The 18117-nt window shown below is 45.1% G+C and overlaps 1 protein-coding gene across 11 annotated transcripts in view; it reads right to left on the reverse strand.

Annotated features, from left to right (window-relative positions):
- Positions 1-18117, reverse strand: part of PDE4DIP (phosphodiesterase 4D interacting protein) — a 1321554-nt gene that overhangs the window by 182105 nt on the left and 1121332 nt on the right. For all 11 annotated transcript variants that reach the window (XM_085654823.1, XM_085654822.1, XM_085654821.1 and 8 more), the window contains one exon: positions 17433-17564. In XM_085654823.1, coding sequence (XP_085510949.1) covers positions 17433-17564 — 132 coding nt within the window. The remainder of the gene's footprint in view (positions 1-17432; positions 17565-18117) is intronic.

An 18117-nucleotide genomic window follows, 5' to 3' on the forward strand; every position in this document is an offset into this window, starting at 1 on the left:
AGGTGCTTCGCCATACCCAGGGTAAGCAAACAGTGCAACACCGCATGCGTTGCGGGCTCTTCTCGGCCTCTCCCCCTTAGTCCCTTGAATGTGCAGACCAGGGCATCTTATTGGGGAATTGGCTGGCAGGAAGGCCAAAGCCCTCGGCCAGGTTCTCAAAAGGGGCAAGAGGGTTTTACTGGTAGCAGTCCCCTACCTTTTCCAAACCCACCCCCGACCATGCTGTCATCTGATCAACTTTGAATATTGTTAGTGGGTCCCCATGTGACAGTCCAAACAAGGGCAAAACCAGCGTGGGCCTCCACAGCCTTTGCCATGCATTGTTTTCAACACTGTAACGCTGTGGTCAGTAACAAAGTCTGATGTTGGGTTTCCACTGCTGGATTTAGCAGTTTAGCCAGTAATAAGGTGGAGCCCACCCACAACTCCATACAGCCCATTTACTCCAATCTCAATCCCTCCAACCACTGTGCAACCCACTGTATCTGGGAGGCCAGATAGTATAATTTGAAGTTTGGCACTCCCAGGCCGCCCTCTGTCATGGCGAGTTGAAGAGTTGCTAAGGACACCCTCCGCCATCCCTTATCCCATACAAGTTCCCACAATAAAGAGTCCAACTGACAAAAATCAGCAGGTAGGCACTGTAGTCGGGAGAGAAATAAAAAATATATTAGACGTGTTAGCCTAACCATCTTGAACAGGGAGATACAGGCCATAATCGGCAGTCATAAAGAACACCAGAAAGGAACGCAGGATCTAAGAGACCTGAAGCTCCTCCTAAGGTTACCTTCCGACAGGACCTCGAAGGAGTGATAAATATGTATCCCCAAGTACCTAAAGATGGACTTTGCCCAGTTAAGATCTGCAGGAAGGTGTTGGGGGCGAGAAAGTGTTGGGGACACAGGGAACATGTAAGTCTTATTCCTGTTGACCTTCAAACCAGATAGATATTCAAATCCCCCAAGAGATCCAGCGCCGTAGTGGAGCCCACCACAGCGTCCCCCAAATAAATTAGGAGGTCATCGGCATATAGGGAGATAATATGTGTATGCCCTCCCACAGTCAGTCCCATACCTTTGCCTCCGTGTCTAAACAACTCATCCAAAGGCTCCATTGCTAAAGAAAACAGTAGCGATGATAAAGGACAGTCCTATCTGCTGCCTCGAAAAATCCCATATTGTGAAGACACTGTTTTACCAGTTTTAACACTCGCTGTGAGAGTCCCGTAAAGCAGTTTCATCCACCTCACCCATCCACCTACAAGAACTATACGTTCCATGGCCTCAAACAGGTAATCCCACTGTAGTGTGTTGAAAGCCTTTTCCAGATCTATCTACAAAAAGGCCGCCTGCGGAAGAAACCACACGCCCGGGTGACACAATACAGAATATAATCTGCGTAGGTTGAATGATGTATTCCATGATTGGATAAACACGTTCTGATCAGTATGATTAGAGTAGGCATGTATGGAAGCAAGCGGAGTGCCATGATCTTACTAAGCAGTTCAAAATCCATGTTGAGCATGGAGAGTGGGCGGAGGTTCATAGCGCGATCCCCCTGAGCGCTTGTGTTGGGAAGCAGGATTACAACTGCATCTCGTGTAGATTCAGGGAGCCACCCAAGACTCAAAGAACCTACATACAGACTCTCCAGCTGTGAGACCAACTTCGAGGCATACGCAGAGCAGAATTCTACAGGGAGGACGTCTGGGCCTGGGGTTTTTCCCGTGGCCATTCTTTCAATAGCTGAGCAAATCTCCTGCGCTGTCACTGGTCCTCCCAGCACTTCCTTCACCTGACAATCCAGCACCCGAAGCTGTAATGCACTCAAAAAGTCCCTTTGGTCCACCGGTGCGGAGGTGGTGTGTTATATAGGTCCCTATAATAATCAAGGAACAAAGCATTAATCGACTATGGGTTATAAACTGACTCACCAGTCCCAGATTTGACATACGTAATCGAGGACCCACGTGTCTCTGGCCAAACAAGCCACGCCATCAGCCGAACAGGTCGCCCTTCCTCCCCTTGTATTTTTGTGATGTACCCTTCATAATCATCGCATCGTAGCCACTTGAGCACCTTGCTATAAAGTGTGTGCACTTCCTGCAGACTTTTGGGTCATCAGCCTCTGTTCCCTGTGTATTGCCTAGTCTATGCAACTGGTCTTTAAGTGCCCCCAATTCCTGATGCAGTTCTCGCTATAAACCTATTGATTGCTCCAAGCAATTTCCGCTTACCAAAATCTTAAACGTCCCACACTGTAACAGTTCTGTGGATGCTGAATGTGCATTATTGGAGAAATAATTATCAATGGAAGCACCTAAAGTCTCCCTAAAACAGGCATCCTCCAAAGCCAGTGGATTAAATCACCATAGAGGAATCAGGGCACGATCTCCCAATGGCTGGAAATCTAGCAGCAAAGGATTATAGTCCAAGATTGTGCGGCCTCGATATTCAATGTGGGTATTAGTGTGACTGAGTCTATGGGAGCATAAAAAGGCATCCAGGCGCGTATGCAGATCGTATATGGGTGAGTAAAAGGAGTAATCCCTGCAGCCTATGTGTTGTGTCCTTCAAATATCATCTAACCCCCCGTGTGCCATCCAGTCACGGAACCCGGCAGCACTGCGGTGGACCTGAGCCATGGGCAGGGGGGGGAAGCGAGCAATCCAGAGTAACATCGGTCACACAATGAAAATCCCCCCCCCCCAAGTAGTATATCTGCCGTTGCCGATTCAGCTATGGGGGCCGAGAATCTGTGCAGGAAGGGTATCTGATCCTGGTTGGGGTGTATATGCTGCTGAGGGTAACATCCCAACCAAACAGCTTCCCAGCCACTAATACATATCTACCCTTCTTATCTATAAGTGTATGCAGAGGTTCAAATGGAACGCCTGCTCTCACCCAAATTAACACACCCCTATCATATGCTGAAAAGGAGATAGCAAATATCTGCCCTCTCCACCTCCGGTGCAGCCTCTCTGCCTCACTTTATATAAGATGTGTTTCCTGTAGCAGGGCTATTTGTACACCCACCTACGCATATATCTGCGCACATTTTGCAGCTTAGCAGCCGAGCCCATCCCCTTAATTTTCCATGTCATGAACTTCAAGGTGTAAGGGGTCAGTGCCATAAAGAATTACACTTCCCAAAATTCCCCCTCCGCCTACCCCCCCACTCCCTGTGCCCCCAGGTAAAGGATCAAGAGCCACACTTGGAAGTAAAGCAAACCAAAAACACATAATAAACACCCACAAACATTAACTCCCCATCCCAAGAGCAGTCTTGCAACAACCAGCCGCCCAAACTGTAAGCAAACCGTCAGCTTCCTCAGAAGACCCCAACCAGCCTTAGGTGTGGCCCTCTGAGAGGGGTTAGGCTACGGTCCAGGGGCAGCAGTACCCCACTTTGTCCATGCTGGCTCGGTCCATCAATAATGCCTAGCAGGCCTCCACTGTTTATTATTGGAATGCTTTATATCCCGAGAGAAGCTATGTGTGCTCGGAAGTGTCCTTTCAGATAAGGTCATCTGCGTTCTCAGAGTAACTATCAGCAGCATGGCACTGTCAGCCTGCGAGGAGTCCAAATCTGAGTTGCGAGTCCCCCTCACAGAGGGAGCCAGCCTCCAAAATGCTCTCTGTCTCCTTCACGATCTCATAAACAGCTTGAAGGGCAGCGGCCCTTTCCTTTTCAGTCTGAGACGTGCTTGGTTTCTTTGACAAACTTCTTCAGGGTCTCCTCCAGGTACTTTTCCTCAAGTTCTGGTCCTGAGGTGCAGTGGTAGGTGCCTTTCTCAGGAGTTGATTCCCAGATTTTTTAGCTTCGAGCCACTCCCAAACTGCTGTGTGATTGTCACATAAGTGAGTCGTTCCCTCCAATATTATCCAGAGCCGGGCGGGGAACTTTAATGAATACTGCAGGCCCTCCTCCTGCAGAGCCCTCTTAACTTCGAGGAACAAGGCCAGTCTTCAATGCACTTCTACTGTGTAGTCAGGGAATATCGAAACCTTACTATTATCAACCACAAACGGAACTTCAGTTCTCACCTTCTATAATAGTGCATCTCTATCTTTATAATGCAGGAGCTGTGCTACTGCTGGGTGCGGTGGTCGCCTTGGCACTAGCGGTCGGGCGGGTACTCGATGTGCTCTTTAGGGTGTAAAAGGTTAATAAGCCTTCCTGGGCGACCACCGTTCTGAGCCAGAATTCAAGAAAAGCAATCCTGTGTCTGCCCTCCACTCCTTCAGGGAGCCCAACCACCCTAATGTTCTTCCTCTGGTTATGCCTTTCAGCGTCTTCAGCCCTATGTTAAAGCGTGCAGATTCTATCAGAGAGCTCTGCAACCTGGAGTGATATCGTTAGTTGTGAAGGGTGTACGTCAGCTAGTGAGGACTCCGCCACTTTATTCTTTCTGCTAGGTTGTGGTGTTCTGCTCCAAGCAGTCCTAGCCCCACCTACACTGTACTGATATCCTGATGTAGGGTGGCCTTAGTGCCAGCAATGGCTTTGAGCATTTTAGTTTGCTGCTGCACTGGGTTCTCTGGGGTCCCTGACCCCAGCCTCTCCTGCTGCTATTCAACAACAGCCTCTTCCTGGTCAGGCGGCGCTCCGGTGAGCCGCGCCCTTGCTTTGCCCATCTTAGCAAGGTGTGTTTTTCATAAGAGAGCAGTGAGGCATTAGGGAGTAGCGCTCATCCCTTTCTCCCACCGTCAGCTATATGAAAGCTGGTGACTATTCGTCAAGAACACACACCACTATAGCTTGTTTACACAGGGTGGTATGCAACGTTGGCCAGAGGGAACAGCCAGTTGCAGGAGCGCCACCTCTGTTCACAGGTCCCTCGAGTCCCTCGGCGGGGAAAGGGGCAGTCCACACCACCCTCCAGCAGTTTTCGCAGTCTGCCACATGGCTCGTAGCCTCGTGGGAGCTGTGCAGGTTACCAATGTTTTGGAGACACCGCCGATGAACAATCCCCTTCACTCTAGGCCACTGGAGACTAAGGGGCCCCTGGCCTTCAGCAGGTTCTCAGAGATCCAAGTCGCCAGGGCTTAGAGTTACAGTCTGGAGAGAGAATGGGGGAAACCAGGACCAAAAGGAACCCCAACCCATGGAGTGACAACCACCAAGCCAATTACCGGGCCCCAAGCTGGACCCTGAGCGTCTCCACCACAAAAGGGCCCTCCACATGCTACCCTCCTCTCCTGGTGCCAGTTCCCAGCTCACCGCTATCTCACAGGGCCACTTACTGCTCTGCCGTCTCTCATCGTTATCTGTGAGCCAAACTTGGTCAGAGCCAAGGCCCAGCCATCATGTCAGCACGGGCGCACCCGGTGACGCACCTAGCCGTGGGCCACCACCTCCACCTTTCTCACCACTGCGAGTGCCTGGGCAGGCCTGCTCTCCAGCAGTCTGCTCTGGCAGACCGCTGCCTCCTGGGCCGTATCCGCTGTCTTGATGCTCTTTTGTTACTGAGTTGGATCGGCCATCTCCCCAGCGCCCACATCACCTCATGAGTCCCGCCGCTCCATCTTCCTCCTCGGTGCCTCACAATCTGCGCATCAGATGCACGGCCACTTCTCAGGCCTCCAGTGATTTTGGAGTCCATAGAGTCAGCTGCCCAGAGCTGCCATTTTGGAATCATGAACCTATGTCTCAGAACTGCTAGCCCTGGTAATCAGACCTCACACGAAGTCCCAAACACTTTCTCCTGCAGCTCGACACTCTCCCCAGCCAGGAGTACGTTCTGTGTATTGAGGCAATCAAACTGGGCCCGTATGGCACAGGATAACAGTTGGGCGGGTGCGGAGATGCAGGCTCACTTGTCTGTCATCTTTGTTTCCCAAACCGCACCCCCCAGATCAGATTACCTTGTCAACTGAATCGTATGAGTGGATTAACAAAGCATTCAACAGGACAATTTCTCTCAAAACTTTGAGTATCCAATAATGAAATGAAGGACACTTTCAATGAATGGTGAAACAAAGAACATAAAAACACAACCATCTGCTGTACAGTGCCAAAGGCACAGATCATAAACTCCAGTAGGCAAAATACACATATGACTTGGTGAACTTCAATGGGCTAGTGACTCACCCTTACACCCATGCCCACCACAAACCTTCAATAACATTTTTCTATCAGCAATGATTGCAATGCCTGCTATGAGCATAATTAACACCTTATTAATGATGGAGGCATTCCAGAAGAACTGAAGGTAGCTTACATAAGACCACTCATTAAAAAATAGCCTGGATCCAATAGACCCCCGCCCCCCCAAACAAATTCAGACCAATCCCAAATGGGTTGTTCCTCATAAAGCTGGTAGAAAAAGAAGCTTTCACCTAGATCTCAAACTATGGCAAAGAGAACATGACATTACCCAGGCAGGGAAACTGATCTCCATCTGGGATTATCTGAAACCCATAATAGATTTAAATAAAATGGGTAGCAGCTCTACTTCTGCTTGACCTACCTGCAGCATTCAATACAGTGCATCATGAGTCACTGCTAAATAAACTAAATAACATGGCTTTGAAGGAACAAATTTAGACAATCTCCTCCTCCCTTAAGGAGAGGTCTAGCATGATCTCAATACCACCATTCATTTCTACAGCTTAAAACATCAAGGCAAGAGTATATCAATGATCAATTATTTATCCTCTTCTCTTTAATGTATGCATTAGCCCACTCTCTGAGCTTATCAAATCATTTCAGCTGACAAGCTATAACTACGCTGATAATGCTTAAACTAGAATAATCGAATGTAATGGATAGCTAAAGACTAAGGCCCAGATTTATCATTGGTTTGTGTTGCCTTTGCTTCATGCATGGTGCTACATGCAATCCTTAAATTAGATTTACCAAGAAACTCAAGCCCATCTTGCATGGCCCTACAAGGCTTGGTATATCTGGAGTAACGCAAGGCAGCGCAGGTCATTGCCGTGGGTTACTCTGCGCCAGGAAGGTGTTACATTGGTGGAAAGTGGGTGTTACTACGCATCCACACATGTATTTGGGGACATTATAAGATTTAGCAAGGCAAGTAAACCTGGGAATATGCAAAAATTGTACACCTTCCCAATAGAGGCACAAGGAGGAGAAATATCTTTATTTCTCCCTGCTTTTTCCTCTTTCTAAATGTGCTGGATTCTGCACACTCAAAAAAGAGGAAATACTTCTAAGGATTGTAACTGTGGGGAAGTTGTCCCTTTCTGCATAAAACCAATCCTGGGTGTAACACAGGCACCCTTGCACCACTGCAGAAGGATGCCTGCGTTGGTGTTCGGCAGCACATACTGTGCCCGGGCAGTGTGAGAGCAGGAATGCACCATTTGTTAGTAAATCGGGCGTATTTGTGCCCTCTCCATTTAACACAGCATAGTGCAGCATGTTGTCTTGCTGCATTGTGCTGTGTCAAATAATGTTAAATATGGCCATTAGTGAGTGACTTGGAACACCTGAACACTAGATGAGGATAAACTACCTTAAACTCAAAGAATCAAATTGAAGATTCTTACACAGGAAGATTGGAAAAACTATGATCCACTTACAACTGGGCCGGATGAGCTGATAAAAAGAATGAAATGAGAGCGCTGAATCTTATCCTACTATGACCCCAGATGAAGAGGAATGTACACAGGGTCTTTTTTTTTTTTATAGAGCCTGTTAATATTCATGAACACAATGTCATTGCACACCATGATATTTGCAGGCCCGACCACAGTAATACCATTAAATGCAATGTTGATGTACATCATAAAATGTGCTCACATAGCAGTGTCGATACCAGTAGAAACAATGTCAATACATGCCATAATCTATGCACGCATAACAATGTCAATATCAGTAAAGACAATATCGATGTAGGCTATGACACCTGTATGCACAATGCTGAGGATGCCAGTAAAAATATCAATGACAGCCATGTTAAATGTACACAATTTAATGAACTCATATTATATCTGTCTGATTCACCCAAGGTGACCTCCCCATCAACCCTGAAATATGTGGTCAGACAGGTCCAGCGACCCAAATTCGGGCCTACTACTTGACAGGTCATAGGTGGGATTACACGTAGCCCAAGGACATATGCGCATTTAGGGAAAACCCTGATCGATCCCACTGATCGGCAGCTGCACTACAAACAGGTCTGAGGAAATTGGCCCCAATAAAACACTTTTGGCCAAAGGAGCAGATTCCTAAAATACTGCAAAGATAGATCCCACATGCAGTTAGGAACACTCAGCCAATTAGGACACAGCATACACACCACACCTAATGATCACTCACTCCCCACGCGGACATCTGCACACAAACGCACTGGCCCACATTAGCTCTCCCCGAGGTCGAGAGCCACCTCTTTCCCACTTATCAGATGGTTGTACTTGTTATTTATGACGGCTAAGAATGCCGGATCGATTCATTGTACCTCATGAACAGTATAAATGGTGGGCCAAAACTTCTGTACATCAAGAGACTTTCTTCAGATGCTATTCTGTCAATACTCTCCTGGCCTCAATGTTTAATTAAACCAACTTGTTTCTGTTTTGCTGAACGCCTCTTTTCATCTTTTAAGTTAAATTCATGTCTGAGCAACAAGCCTCAAGTGAAGTCAACTAGTGTGGCATGCAGATGACAAAGAGTTCTCAAGAAATACTCATCTTAATGGGCACGTCACCCATATCGGAAAGCATTTGAATGCTATAAATGTCTCTGTAAGTATTGATCTCTGAAATTGGACAGTCAACCATTGCATTACCAAAGTACAATAAACCACTTTGAATCTATCAGAATGAACATTAATCACTATTACAAAAATCTCAACTGCACGCCCCTCAATCTTCATCATGACATGTCTGTTAATATTTAGCTGAATCATGATATACAAATCAATGAACTACATGGATGGCATCGCACCTCAAAAAATGCAGCCAACTAACAATTTTTATGACATTTGTATACAACGAAGATTTCTCCCCCAGAACTGATGGTTTGGGTGATTGTTAGCCATTGAGATGACAATTATTCATATAACAATTTTATAACATCATGTCAAGTCTATTTCATACACAAAACAAACGGTTTGATAATACTTTCTATATTCTTGTGCATGACAAACCTCTTGAGAGGGCTGTGGAGGAAACGTATTGCACTGTGAAAAGAGGGAGGGTGAACTATGTCAGTTGCATGTGGCCATGAGGAAAAAAGAAGATGAGGTCCTGTTCACAATGAGAAGATCATCAATATAGGTTGCAGTACTGATTAGCATAGTTGGATTTGCATTTTTGTAGACTCTAATGAGCGCTAGACACAAAGCTTTTGGCCCCTGTAAATGAACCCTGTCACTTTAGATTCTCTTTGAGATTTCTGCCTCCAAAGAGACTCTGACTGAGTTAGCAGGTCTTTTAGCTGCACCTACATTACATATTTATTTTTGACTACATATGCCACTTCGGTTTAGAAACTTTCTTAATGATTTTTCCAGAGTTCCCAGAAATCTTGATTGAGCCAATATTCCTAGAGGGTGTATTTTAGCATAAAGGGTGTTGCACTGCTTGTGTCAGTTTAGATTTGTCCTAAGAATTTTCTTTTTTTTGACAGACTCTTAGTGATGCCCGCTATTGGGGCGGTATTGTCCCCTGGGTGGTAATCAGGCATGTATCTGACAGCATGAGAAACTGGAATCTTGACTTTTTTGGGGCCCACCTTCCAATCTAATCTGGTGGTGTGTTGACAACAAGGCCTCTCTGTGATAATTTTTGATGTTCATTCCTGTCTATAACCTAGAGCGACGCACCAAGCTCACACTTTAGCTCAAATTGGGACATGTGTCCATTTCCAGAGGTGGCCACAACATATCTTGTTTTGGATTATACTAATAAACATACCTTCTTCTCTGGTTCTCTGGTTCAGATGAATTGTGATGTCAAAAGGTCCCACCTGTTTACATTTTCAGTTATAAGTGGAATCTAGACCCTTGTTCTAACATCCTATGTGCATATTGAATGCCCATGTGCAAAGTGCAGCTGGTAGAAGGACTTCCTGTTGTTGTGAGGGTACAAATGCTGAGACCAGCTGCATCCATTTGCATTGTCCCTGGTTTTAAATGGCACAAGATGGTAGTTAGAGTGGAGCTTCTCCAAACAGTTGACTTTTATCGCCTGCATTCCTGAAGCTGGAGGGAGGAGCCACAGACACAAAAGTGTGAGAGGATGTGTGTTAGATTTTCTTTGTGGTCCTTTTAGTAGAGGATTGCCGATTAGTACTTCCTGAGCACTGGCATTTGGTTAATATAGGAGAAAGAGAGTGACTCAGCAGATTCTGTTGTTAGATGGAGGGAAAGTTATAGACAGAGAATACTCCTTCTATCGCTCTCTGAGAACCACTTCTGAATACTCCTGCTTCCAGCCAGTATGCTCACTAACTGCTGTGAGAGACATCACCTTTCGCAAAACCTGTGTATGCACTTCAGCCAGAAAATTAAATTTGAAAAGAACCTCCCCAAACCTCTTACTGGACTTTGGACAGTGAATCAACATCTCTTGTCTTGAAAATCAGTAAGGTGGGATCCAAATCATTCCATTATGTTTTATTTCCAAGGTATTCTTGACCAAGGAAAGGAGCGCTCGGCAGGCTACTCAATTAACTTCTATGATCCGGGGTTGGAATCTGTCGAACAGCCAATTTCCCAGAGGTGAGGGGACATTGGCTAAAGTCTGTGCAACTCGCTAGAGAGTTGTTAGTATGCCTACCACCTAGACGCCTACCTGGTTTCTCAGATAGGGAAGGAGTGTGCCTGGTCCTGAAGGATGAGAGACTGCCTAGGAGGAAACACCAAGCTTTGTTCGCAGAGTGTGGGGCATCCAGAAGAACAGACTCGCTAACAAGTGCAAGCACCGAACTGAGCTAGGAGGGGTCTCTCACCACTCTTTCATGGTTTATGTGGCACACTATGTAAAGCATCATCAATCTCAAGTGGCTGTTTGCTATCTGGAGTCACACAACATAACCTGATGAATCTGTTCTTTTACTACGCTTGAAGTGTTGCGAGTCATACATGCGAGTCATACAGCACCCACAACGCCACCTTAGCAGAGGACCCCCACTGGCCTAGAGGCCCTGACTGCTGAAGACAAGTGATCAATAAAGAGGCCTGCCTTGATGTTCTGCATCTAGTGTCAAGACACGAGAGGCAGGGCTGCTGGCCTTGATACAGTGCCTGCTGGCGGAGGCTATGGCTGTCCAACCCCCAAGAGATGATCACTTGGCTTGTCTATCCAATTTATATGTTTAAATAAAGGCACTGTTATAATAGATGAGTTTCACCACATCCCAACCCTGATGTCAGGTTATTTGATTTATAATTGATTGTTCTTTAAGACTAAACCCGACTGATTTTTGTATATAATATTTCATTGAAGTTTCACGATAAAACGATATAACATAGTCTAGAGTATCCCTCCTCACTAACCCCCCCTCCCTCTGCGGTTGCATATCTTCCTACATCTTAGGCACTTACCACCGAGGAGGAGTTTGGTTTGTCATGTAGACTGAAAATACCAATATACTTCCCTCTTCCCCCCTACTTCCTTCACACACCACTCGAGCTTCACCAGATGCAACCCCCAAAGGTCCTCCAGGGGTACAGTACTCGCCTCCATAAATGTCCTTTCACAGGTACTTTATTCTACTACAGCTTGATCTGATCTCATCCCTAGTGGATGGGCGGAATCAGGCATCGATCTGGAGATCAGCATGGAGGTAAGGTATGTCTGGAGAGGGGCCAGCTTTTCTTGAAATTTTTATTATCCTCTCTTACATTGTCTGTCAGTTTCTCCAGTACAATAGTGTGTAACAGATTGTGCACCCATCACTCCAACGGTGACAGCATTTTCTTCTTCCAATGAAGCATAATCAGCCTCTTGGCTGCTGCTAGCACCCTGCCTTTGGCTTCACTTTCTCTCCCACTGCGCCCCAAAACAGTCAATACAATCAGGGTAGGTTCTCTCTGTAGTGTAGTCTGTAGGATAGAGTCTATATAGTTGAGGTTTGAATGCTGAAACCCCTGTATCCCTGGGCACATCTAACAGGTGTGAAGGTATTTACTTCTATCTATCCCACATCTCCAGCACCGGTCTGACATATTGGGGTACATTGTTTTGAGTTTACAAGGTGTCAAGTACCACCGCATTAGCAGTTTATATTCTTCCACTCTATATTTCAGGCTCACAAACTGTTTGTGGAGATTATGCTTGTGAGCAGTCCACAGTTTGTCCGCAGATGTGTGAAGTTACATGGTTTCCCATGCTGTTTGTATGAGTATTTCAGTCTGTCAGTCTCCTCTGTGAGAATCCTATATAGTGTCCCTATTAAACCCTTAGTTGTGGTGTAGGTGCCCAGAAACTTCTCAAATTAAGTAAGGGGGCGAGTTGCTGCCTCTTTGATCCCTTGGTGCATAACCCAATGCCACATTTGAGCGTATTGTAGTTTTTCCACTTCGTTCACCTTAAACTCTCTTTTACAGCCAATAAAAGACTTGCTTACCCCCCTGGAAAACATGTCTCGCATCATAAGGCATCCCCCTTGTATCCAGGCCTTAAAACCCTCAGTGTCTAGTTCTGGGGGGAAATTCAAGTTTGCATATTTGGGCGTGCATGGTGCAACTGTGGTGGAGAGGCCCAGTCAGGAGAATATATTATCCCATATATCCAGGCTCATTATAGTGACATCTTAGAGGTATGGTAATTTGGGCATGTGTAGCCTTAGTAGCCAAGGGATATCCCAGACATCCCTGCGCTCTACTGGCCTGTCCATAAAAAAACAGCATTTTTCAGTTTTGTGCACAGACCATTCAACTGATATCCAAAGGTGTGCTGCCTGATAGTATCTGAGTATGTTCGGAAGTGCTAGGCTATCCTTCTCTAGGGGAGCCATTAATACTTTTTACTAAGCCGGGTTTTGGAAGAGTTTGAAAGAGGTACAGTAACCCCAGGAGTATATTCATTTTTATTACATTTATTCTCCCTAAACATGATATAAAGTGGCCTTTCCATTTATTCAGATTGGCTACACTTTGTGCCTTCAGTCTATGCCAGTTAGCTCTGGTCCAAGTGTCGACCGATTTGGTGATGTAAATTTCCAGATATTTTATGGATCGATTGGCCCATTTGAAAGGACAGTTCTCCTTTAGAGATTGGGCCCAATCTTTCGGAAGGGAGACGTTCAGTATCTGAGATTTGTTTGTATTTAACTTAAAGCTGGATACTTTTTCAGACCCTCAAACATTTCAGAAATGACAATAGGGATGTCTCTGGATCCGTCAATGTCAGTAAGATGCAATCTACAAATAAACAACGTTTATATTCCTCACCCCCTAAGGACACTCCCTTGATATCCAGAGAAGGGATTATTCTTATTGCTAGGGGCTTGATTGCTAGCACAAACAGGCGGGGCGAGAGAGGGCATCCCTGTCGCGTGCATCTTTGGAGTATCAGTGGGTACTCCATTCACAAGAATGTTAGCCTCTGGTTCACAATAGTTCACCAGTACCCACCGTTTGAATTTGCGTCCTATGTCAAGTCTATCTAGAATGACTTTTAGGAAATCCCTGCTCACCCTGTCGAACGCTTTCTCTGTGTCTAGGGATGCCATGTCCCTCGTGAAACCCTCCTGATCTGGAATAACCTTGTTAAGGCGGTCTGCTAATATTTGGGTAAATATTTTGACATCAGTGTTCAATAAAGCTAGGGGACGGTATGATTTGCAACTCTCCTTGGGTTTCCCTGTTTAGGAATCACCACCACTGTCACTTCCCTCATGGAGGGGGTCACTCTCCCTGTGTTCCAAAAGGTGTTGTATAGTGCTGATAGGGGTTGCACGAGCAACTCTGCAAATCTCTGTAAAAATCCTCATTAAGGCCATCTGTGACTGGCGCCTTGGGTTTCAATTATTTAATCATGGTCAAAACTTCCTTATGTGAGATATGTTCCTCCAGCACAATTTTCCAATCCACGGGGACAGTAGGGAGCATCAGATCATTTAGTTAAGAGGCTATGTCCTCCAGACTTTCATTGGCCAAAAAATATGGAGTCCTATAAATTTGCAATGAAGCGTCCCACTTTCCCTCCTAATAAGTACTCTATCATCAGGTGCATGCAACATGGGGATATATTCTCTCATTTTTTGCACTTTCAATTTACCAGCCAATATTTTGTCAGCCTTGTCCCCCTTTTCAAAGAAGGGTTATTTAACACGTAAGAGACTCATCTCAGCTTTTACATTCCATATGATTCTAAGCTGTCCCTGCAGCTTGTTCCATTCAATTTCCAATTGCCTACTGGGACAGCATTTGTGTGATCCTCCACCTGCTACAGCTCCTGTAGGAGCTGATTCTCCTTATGTCTCACCGTCCTCCATTTAGAGGCTGTCCGTTTAAAGACTGCCCTCCTGAATGTTGCCGAGAATGCATCCCAGTGGGTGTTATGCGACATATCCTTGGGGTCATTTTCTGTGAAATCATTACACATAGTTTGAGCTAGTTCCTACTCAGGTGCGCTATCCCATGTTATATCAGGGGGACCCTCCAGCATGTGCGTCTCCTTTCGGACCTAAAGTTTGCCAATGATAAGAACACTTGGCCATGATCCGAGATAGTGTCACCCCGGATTTGAGTGTCTAATATCTTGCCCATGAGATCTTGAGAGACAAAGAATGTGTCTATTTGAGTGTAAGATTTGTGAACGCATGAGTAGAATGTATAGTCCCTGGTATTGGGATTGGTATTGCTCCAACAGTCCAACAGGCACAACTCAGCGTACCGTGATTTCAGTTTGTTGGAAACCGCTTTAGCTGCTTGAGTGTTGTGGGGTGATCTATTTCACTCTGGGTTACAGATCAGGTTAAAATCCCCCCATGATTATTTCCCCCTTTGCAGGTCCCACCAGTGACAATAAGATGTGAGGGAGGAATGCTTCCTGTTTCGAATTAGGCACATAGATGTTAATTAGCGTGAGTGAGAATTTGCCTATGGTGACTTGTAGGAGTAAGCTCCTACCATCTTTGTTGCCTTGGGTGTGGTATACTTAAACAGGAAGATCCCTCCTAATTAGTATCTCCACTTCTGATGTCTTGGTAGTCCCGGACGTCCAATACTGTGCAGGATAATTTTTGTGTTTCATGCAAAACTGATCCTGTTTCAAGAGGTGCATTTCTTATAGGAATATGATATCAGCCTGCTGACGGTTGAGGTAGAGGTTAACTATGAACATTTTAAGTGGTGAGTTAAGAACCCTAATATTTAATGTCATGATCTTGATGATGGTGCTCTGGATGTAGTAGCCCCTTGGGTCATCGACTTCTGCATTTCCCAGCCTGAATGTTCTCTGGTGTATGAGTCTCCAGAAGGTAACATGGTAGGCTTTCCGCCGACATGTTAGGTTTACAGGCTGACCGCCGTATTAGGATGATGGCGGTCAGAGTTAAACCAGCGGGGTGATTCTGACGGGGTTCCGATGGGTGTGTGTCAGAAATACAGCATAATCCCTTAATGACAGCGGTTCCACCGTCTTGATTATGATGTTGGTTTCCGACAGCAATTCCATGTCGGTCTTTACGACATGGAACGGCTGTCCCAATGTGACTTTGGGGGCCCCTAGCAGGGCCAACTCCCCTCCTGGCCTTCTGGAATCGGGCCTGGGGGGCACCTATGGTGCCCCCTAAACAGCCCTATATCGAGTGGCAGGCACCGCATAGTGCTTTCCACACGGTGCAGGGATGCTCACAAAAACATACATTTTTCAATAGAAGCTTGTGCTGTGGGTCTTTTTCACCCACCCCATAAGCTTCCATTGGAAACACACATGTGGCTGCCTGGCAAATCAGCCTTGCTGTTCCACCCCAATGCCAAGCATAATCAGCCTGTTTCTCCGTGCTCCAATTCCTTGCATGGGGCTTCTTGTGGAAGGATCAGCACATTGTATGCCCCATTTGAGCAGTGTGGGGGCCAGGGGAGAGCAAACAATGACACAATTTACTCTGCCGCCATCTTGCACGGAACTCCAACTTAAACAGCCGTCCTGTTACACACATTAAATTGAATTGTGTATTTGATTTCTATGTTCTGATGCCAGACTTGCAAGCAATTGAGTCACATTTTTTCTATTTTTCTTTCATTCCTTTACTCTTTTTCTACACACTTTTCATTACGGTATTGTCGTGGGTTCACTTTTTGTCTGTATACATGTAACACCTATTTTTATTGTAAATGATGTAAAGATGCTGAAGAAGTGACATTGTGCAATAACCCTCCCAATCATGAAACAAGCATTGGCCGATGAAAAGTTAGAAACTTATAGTTCGTTTATTATAAGTAAACTGCAATTTAATTTTTCAAAGACCTTGAACCATGTGATCATATGATCATCGCGTAACTTGACTTTGGACCTCAACAATCAGTTGTCTACAAATTAAATAGTATTTCCCAAGTACTTCAGCCAAAGATTTAGGTGTTGGTTTAGGGTTTGGAAGATTGGATTTTTACTGTCCCACCACAGAACCTCAACTGGCTTTCTGGCATAATGCCTATGAATGGTTGCTAAAGTGCCACCAATTTCTGTGTCATAAGACCCACCCAATTTGTGAAACATGGTGGACCCAGACAGGCAACAAATAACTATGTCACTGACCTGCAGGAAAAAAAATTGCTGTCTGTCGGGTAGATTTGTTTCTGTTTTCAGAAACACATACATGCCAACAGACTTGATTCAGGAGGAAGACTCCAGACATTTTAACCCAAAACGACTATATTTTTTAGGTCTACTGCATGAAATTGCCTCTGCTTCAATGACAGTCTATGAGGAAAATACAGTCCCCCGAATTGTTTCCAAAATATCCCATTATTATTTCAAAATTTTGGTATGTATGGAAACAATTCCCAACTTCCAAAAACATTGCAAGTGGGCCACCATGACATTGTGGCACCCAAGGCATGCATTCTTGGCAAAAGTGCTCTCAAATTGTCTGCTGGAGAGCGTTGGTGAAAATGACTTGCAAGTGAGGCAGACAACTCAAAATAAAATGAGAACTTAGAAGCAGGGCCTCCTCTGTCGAGCCATTCAATGGTGGCCAACCAGACTCACTTAAAATAATCCTTTTAGCCAGCAAAAAAAGCATATGAGCATGCATTCGTTTAGCACTAGTAAATTAGTGATACTTTTTATTGTGAACGCTCTCCACCTAAACTGGGGGTATCCCAAAGTTGTTTCCACTGTTTTTATCTGCAGCCAAACCACCATTTTTAAACCTGACTGTTTTGTAAACCTGTCCCTGGGATATCATTATTACCTATCCAGATAGAAAATACTTAATATCCAGTGCCCTGAAGTCCTTCATACATATGGGGGATACCATAAATACTACCATTTAGTTTAGGTTACCATTCTCCTTTATAGATGACTTGAGACGTTGTTCCAGTTGTTCTCCAAGCCGTTCGTTGGTGCAGATGGATTCTTCCAGCTTCTTGCGTAAGTTTCGGATCTCAGTGAGATGCTCTTCAAGTAAGTCATTGCCTGAAATTATATAAATATATAGAAAGAAATTGTGAAAGTGTTCAGGCTCAATTGGTTATGCTGTTTTTACTTAAACACGTTAGTTTATATGTACAGAAACAACATGGCATGCAGGATCCATTGCAGATCCACTGGGTGTATTTGCAGCTCAGCGCCAAGATATATCTCTGGAATATATGTGTGTGTACTCTATAAGTGTCCGCATAGATACACAGATAGATATTGTGTGCTCTTTATTAGTATTATTCAGGGATGACTTTTACTCTCATGATCTCATGGCTCCTCTGCACACTCACCAATGGTAGCATAACGGCATATTATACTTTGGAAAATATATATTATATCGCACCAGCACCTGGGGGGGGGGTGTAATTCCAGTGATTTGTATTTTTGTTTAGTGTAAGCCCATTACCAAATAACCATACGCATTTCGACCAACTTCTTGATCTTGATAACAGATACAAAAGTTTATCCCCATCTTCTACTATTTTATGCTAATTTCTGAAAGCCTTGATACTGTGTGTTGCAATTGTGATAAGGTGCAGTTATTAAG

The sequence above is a fragment of the Triturus cristatus genome, chromosome 4_1 (assembly GCF_964204655.1).
Source record: "Triturus cristatus chromosome 4_1, aTriCri1.1, whole genome shotgun sequence".
Lineage (NCBI taxonomy): Eukaryota > Metazoa > Chordata > Amphibia > Caudata > Salamandridae > Triturus > Triturus cristatus.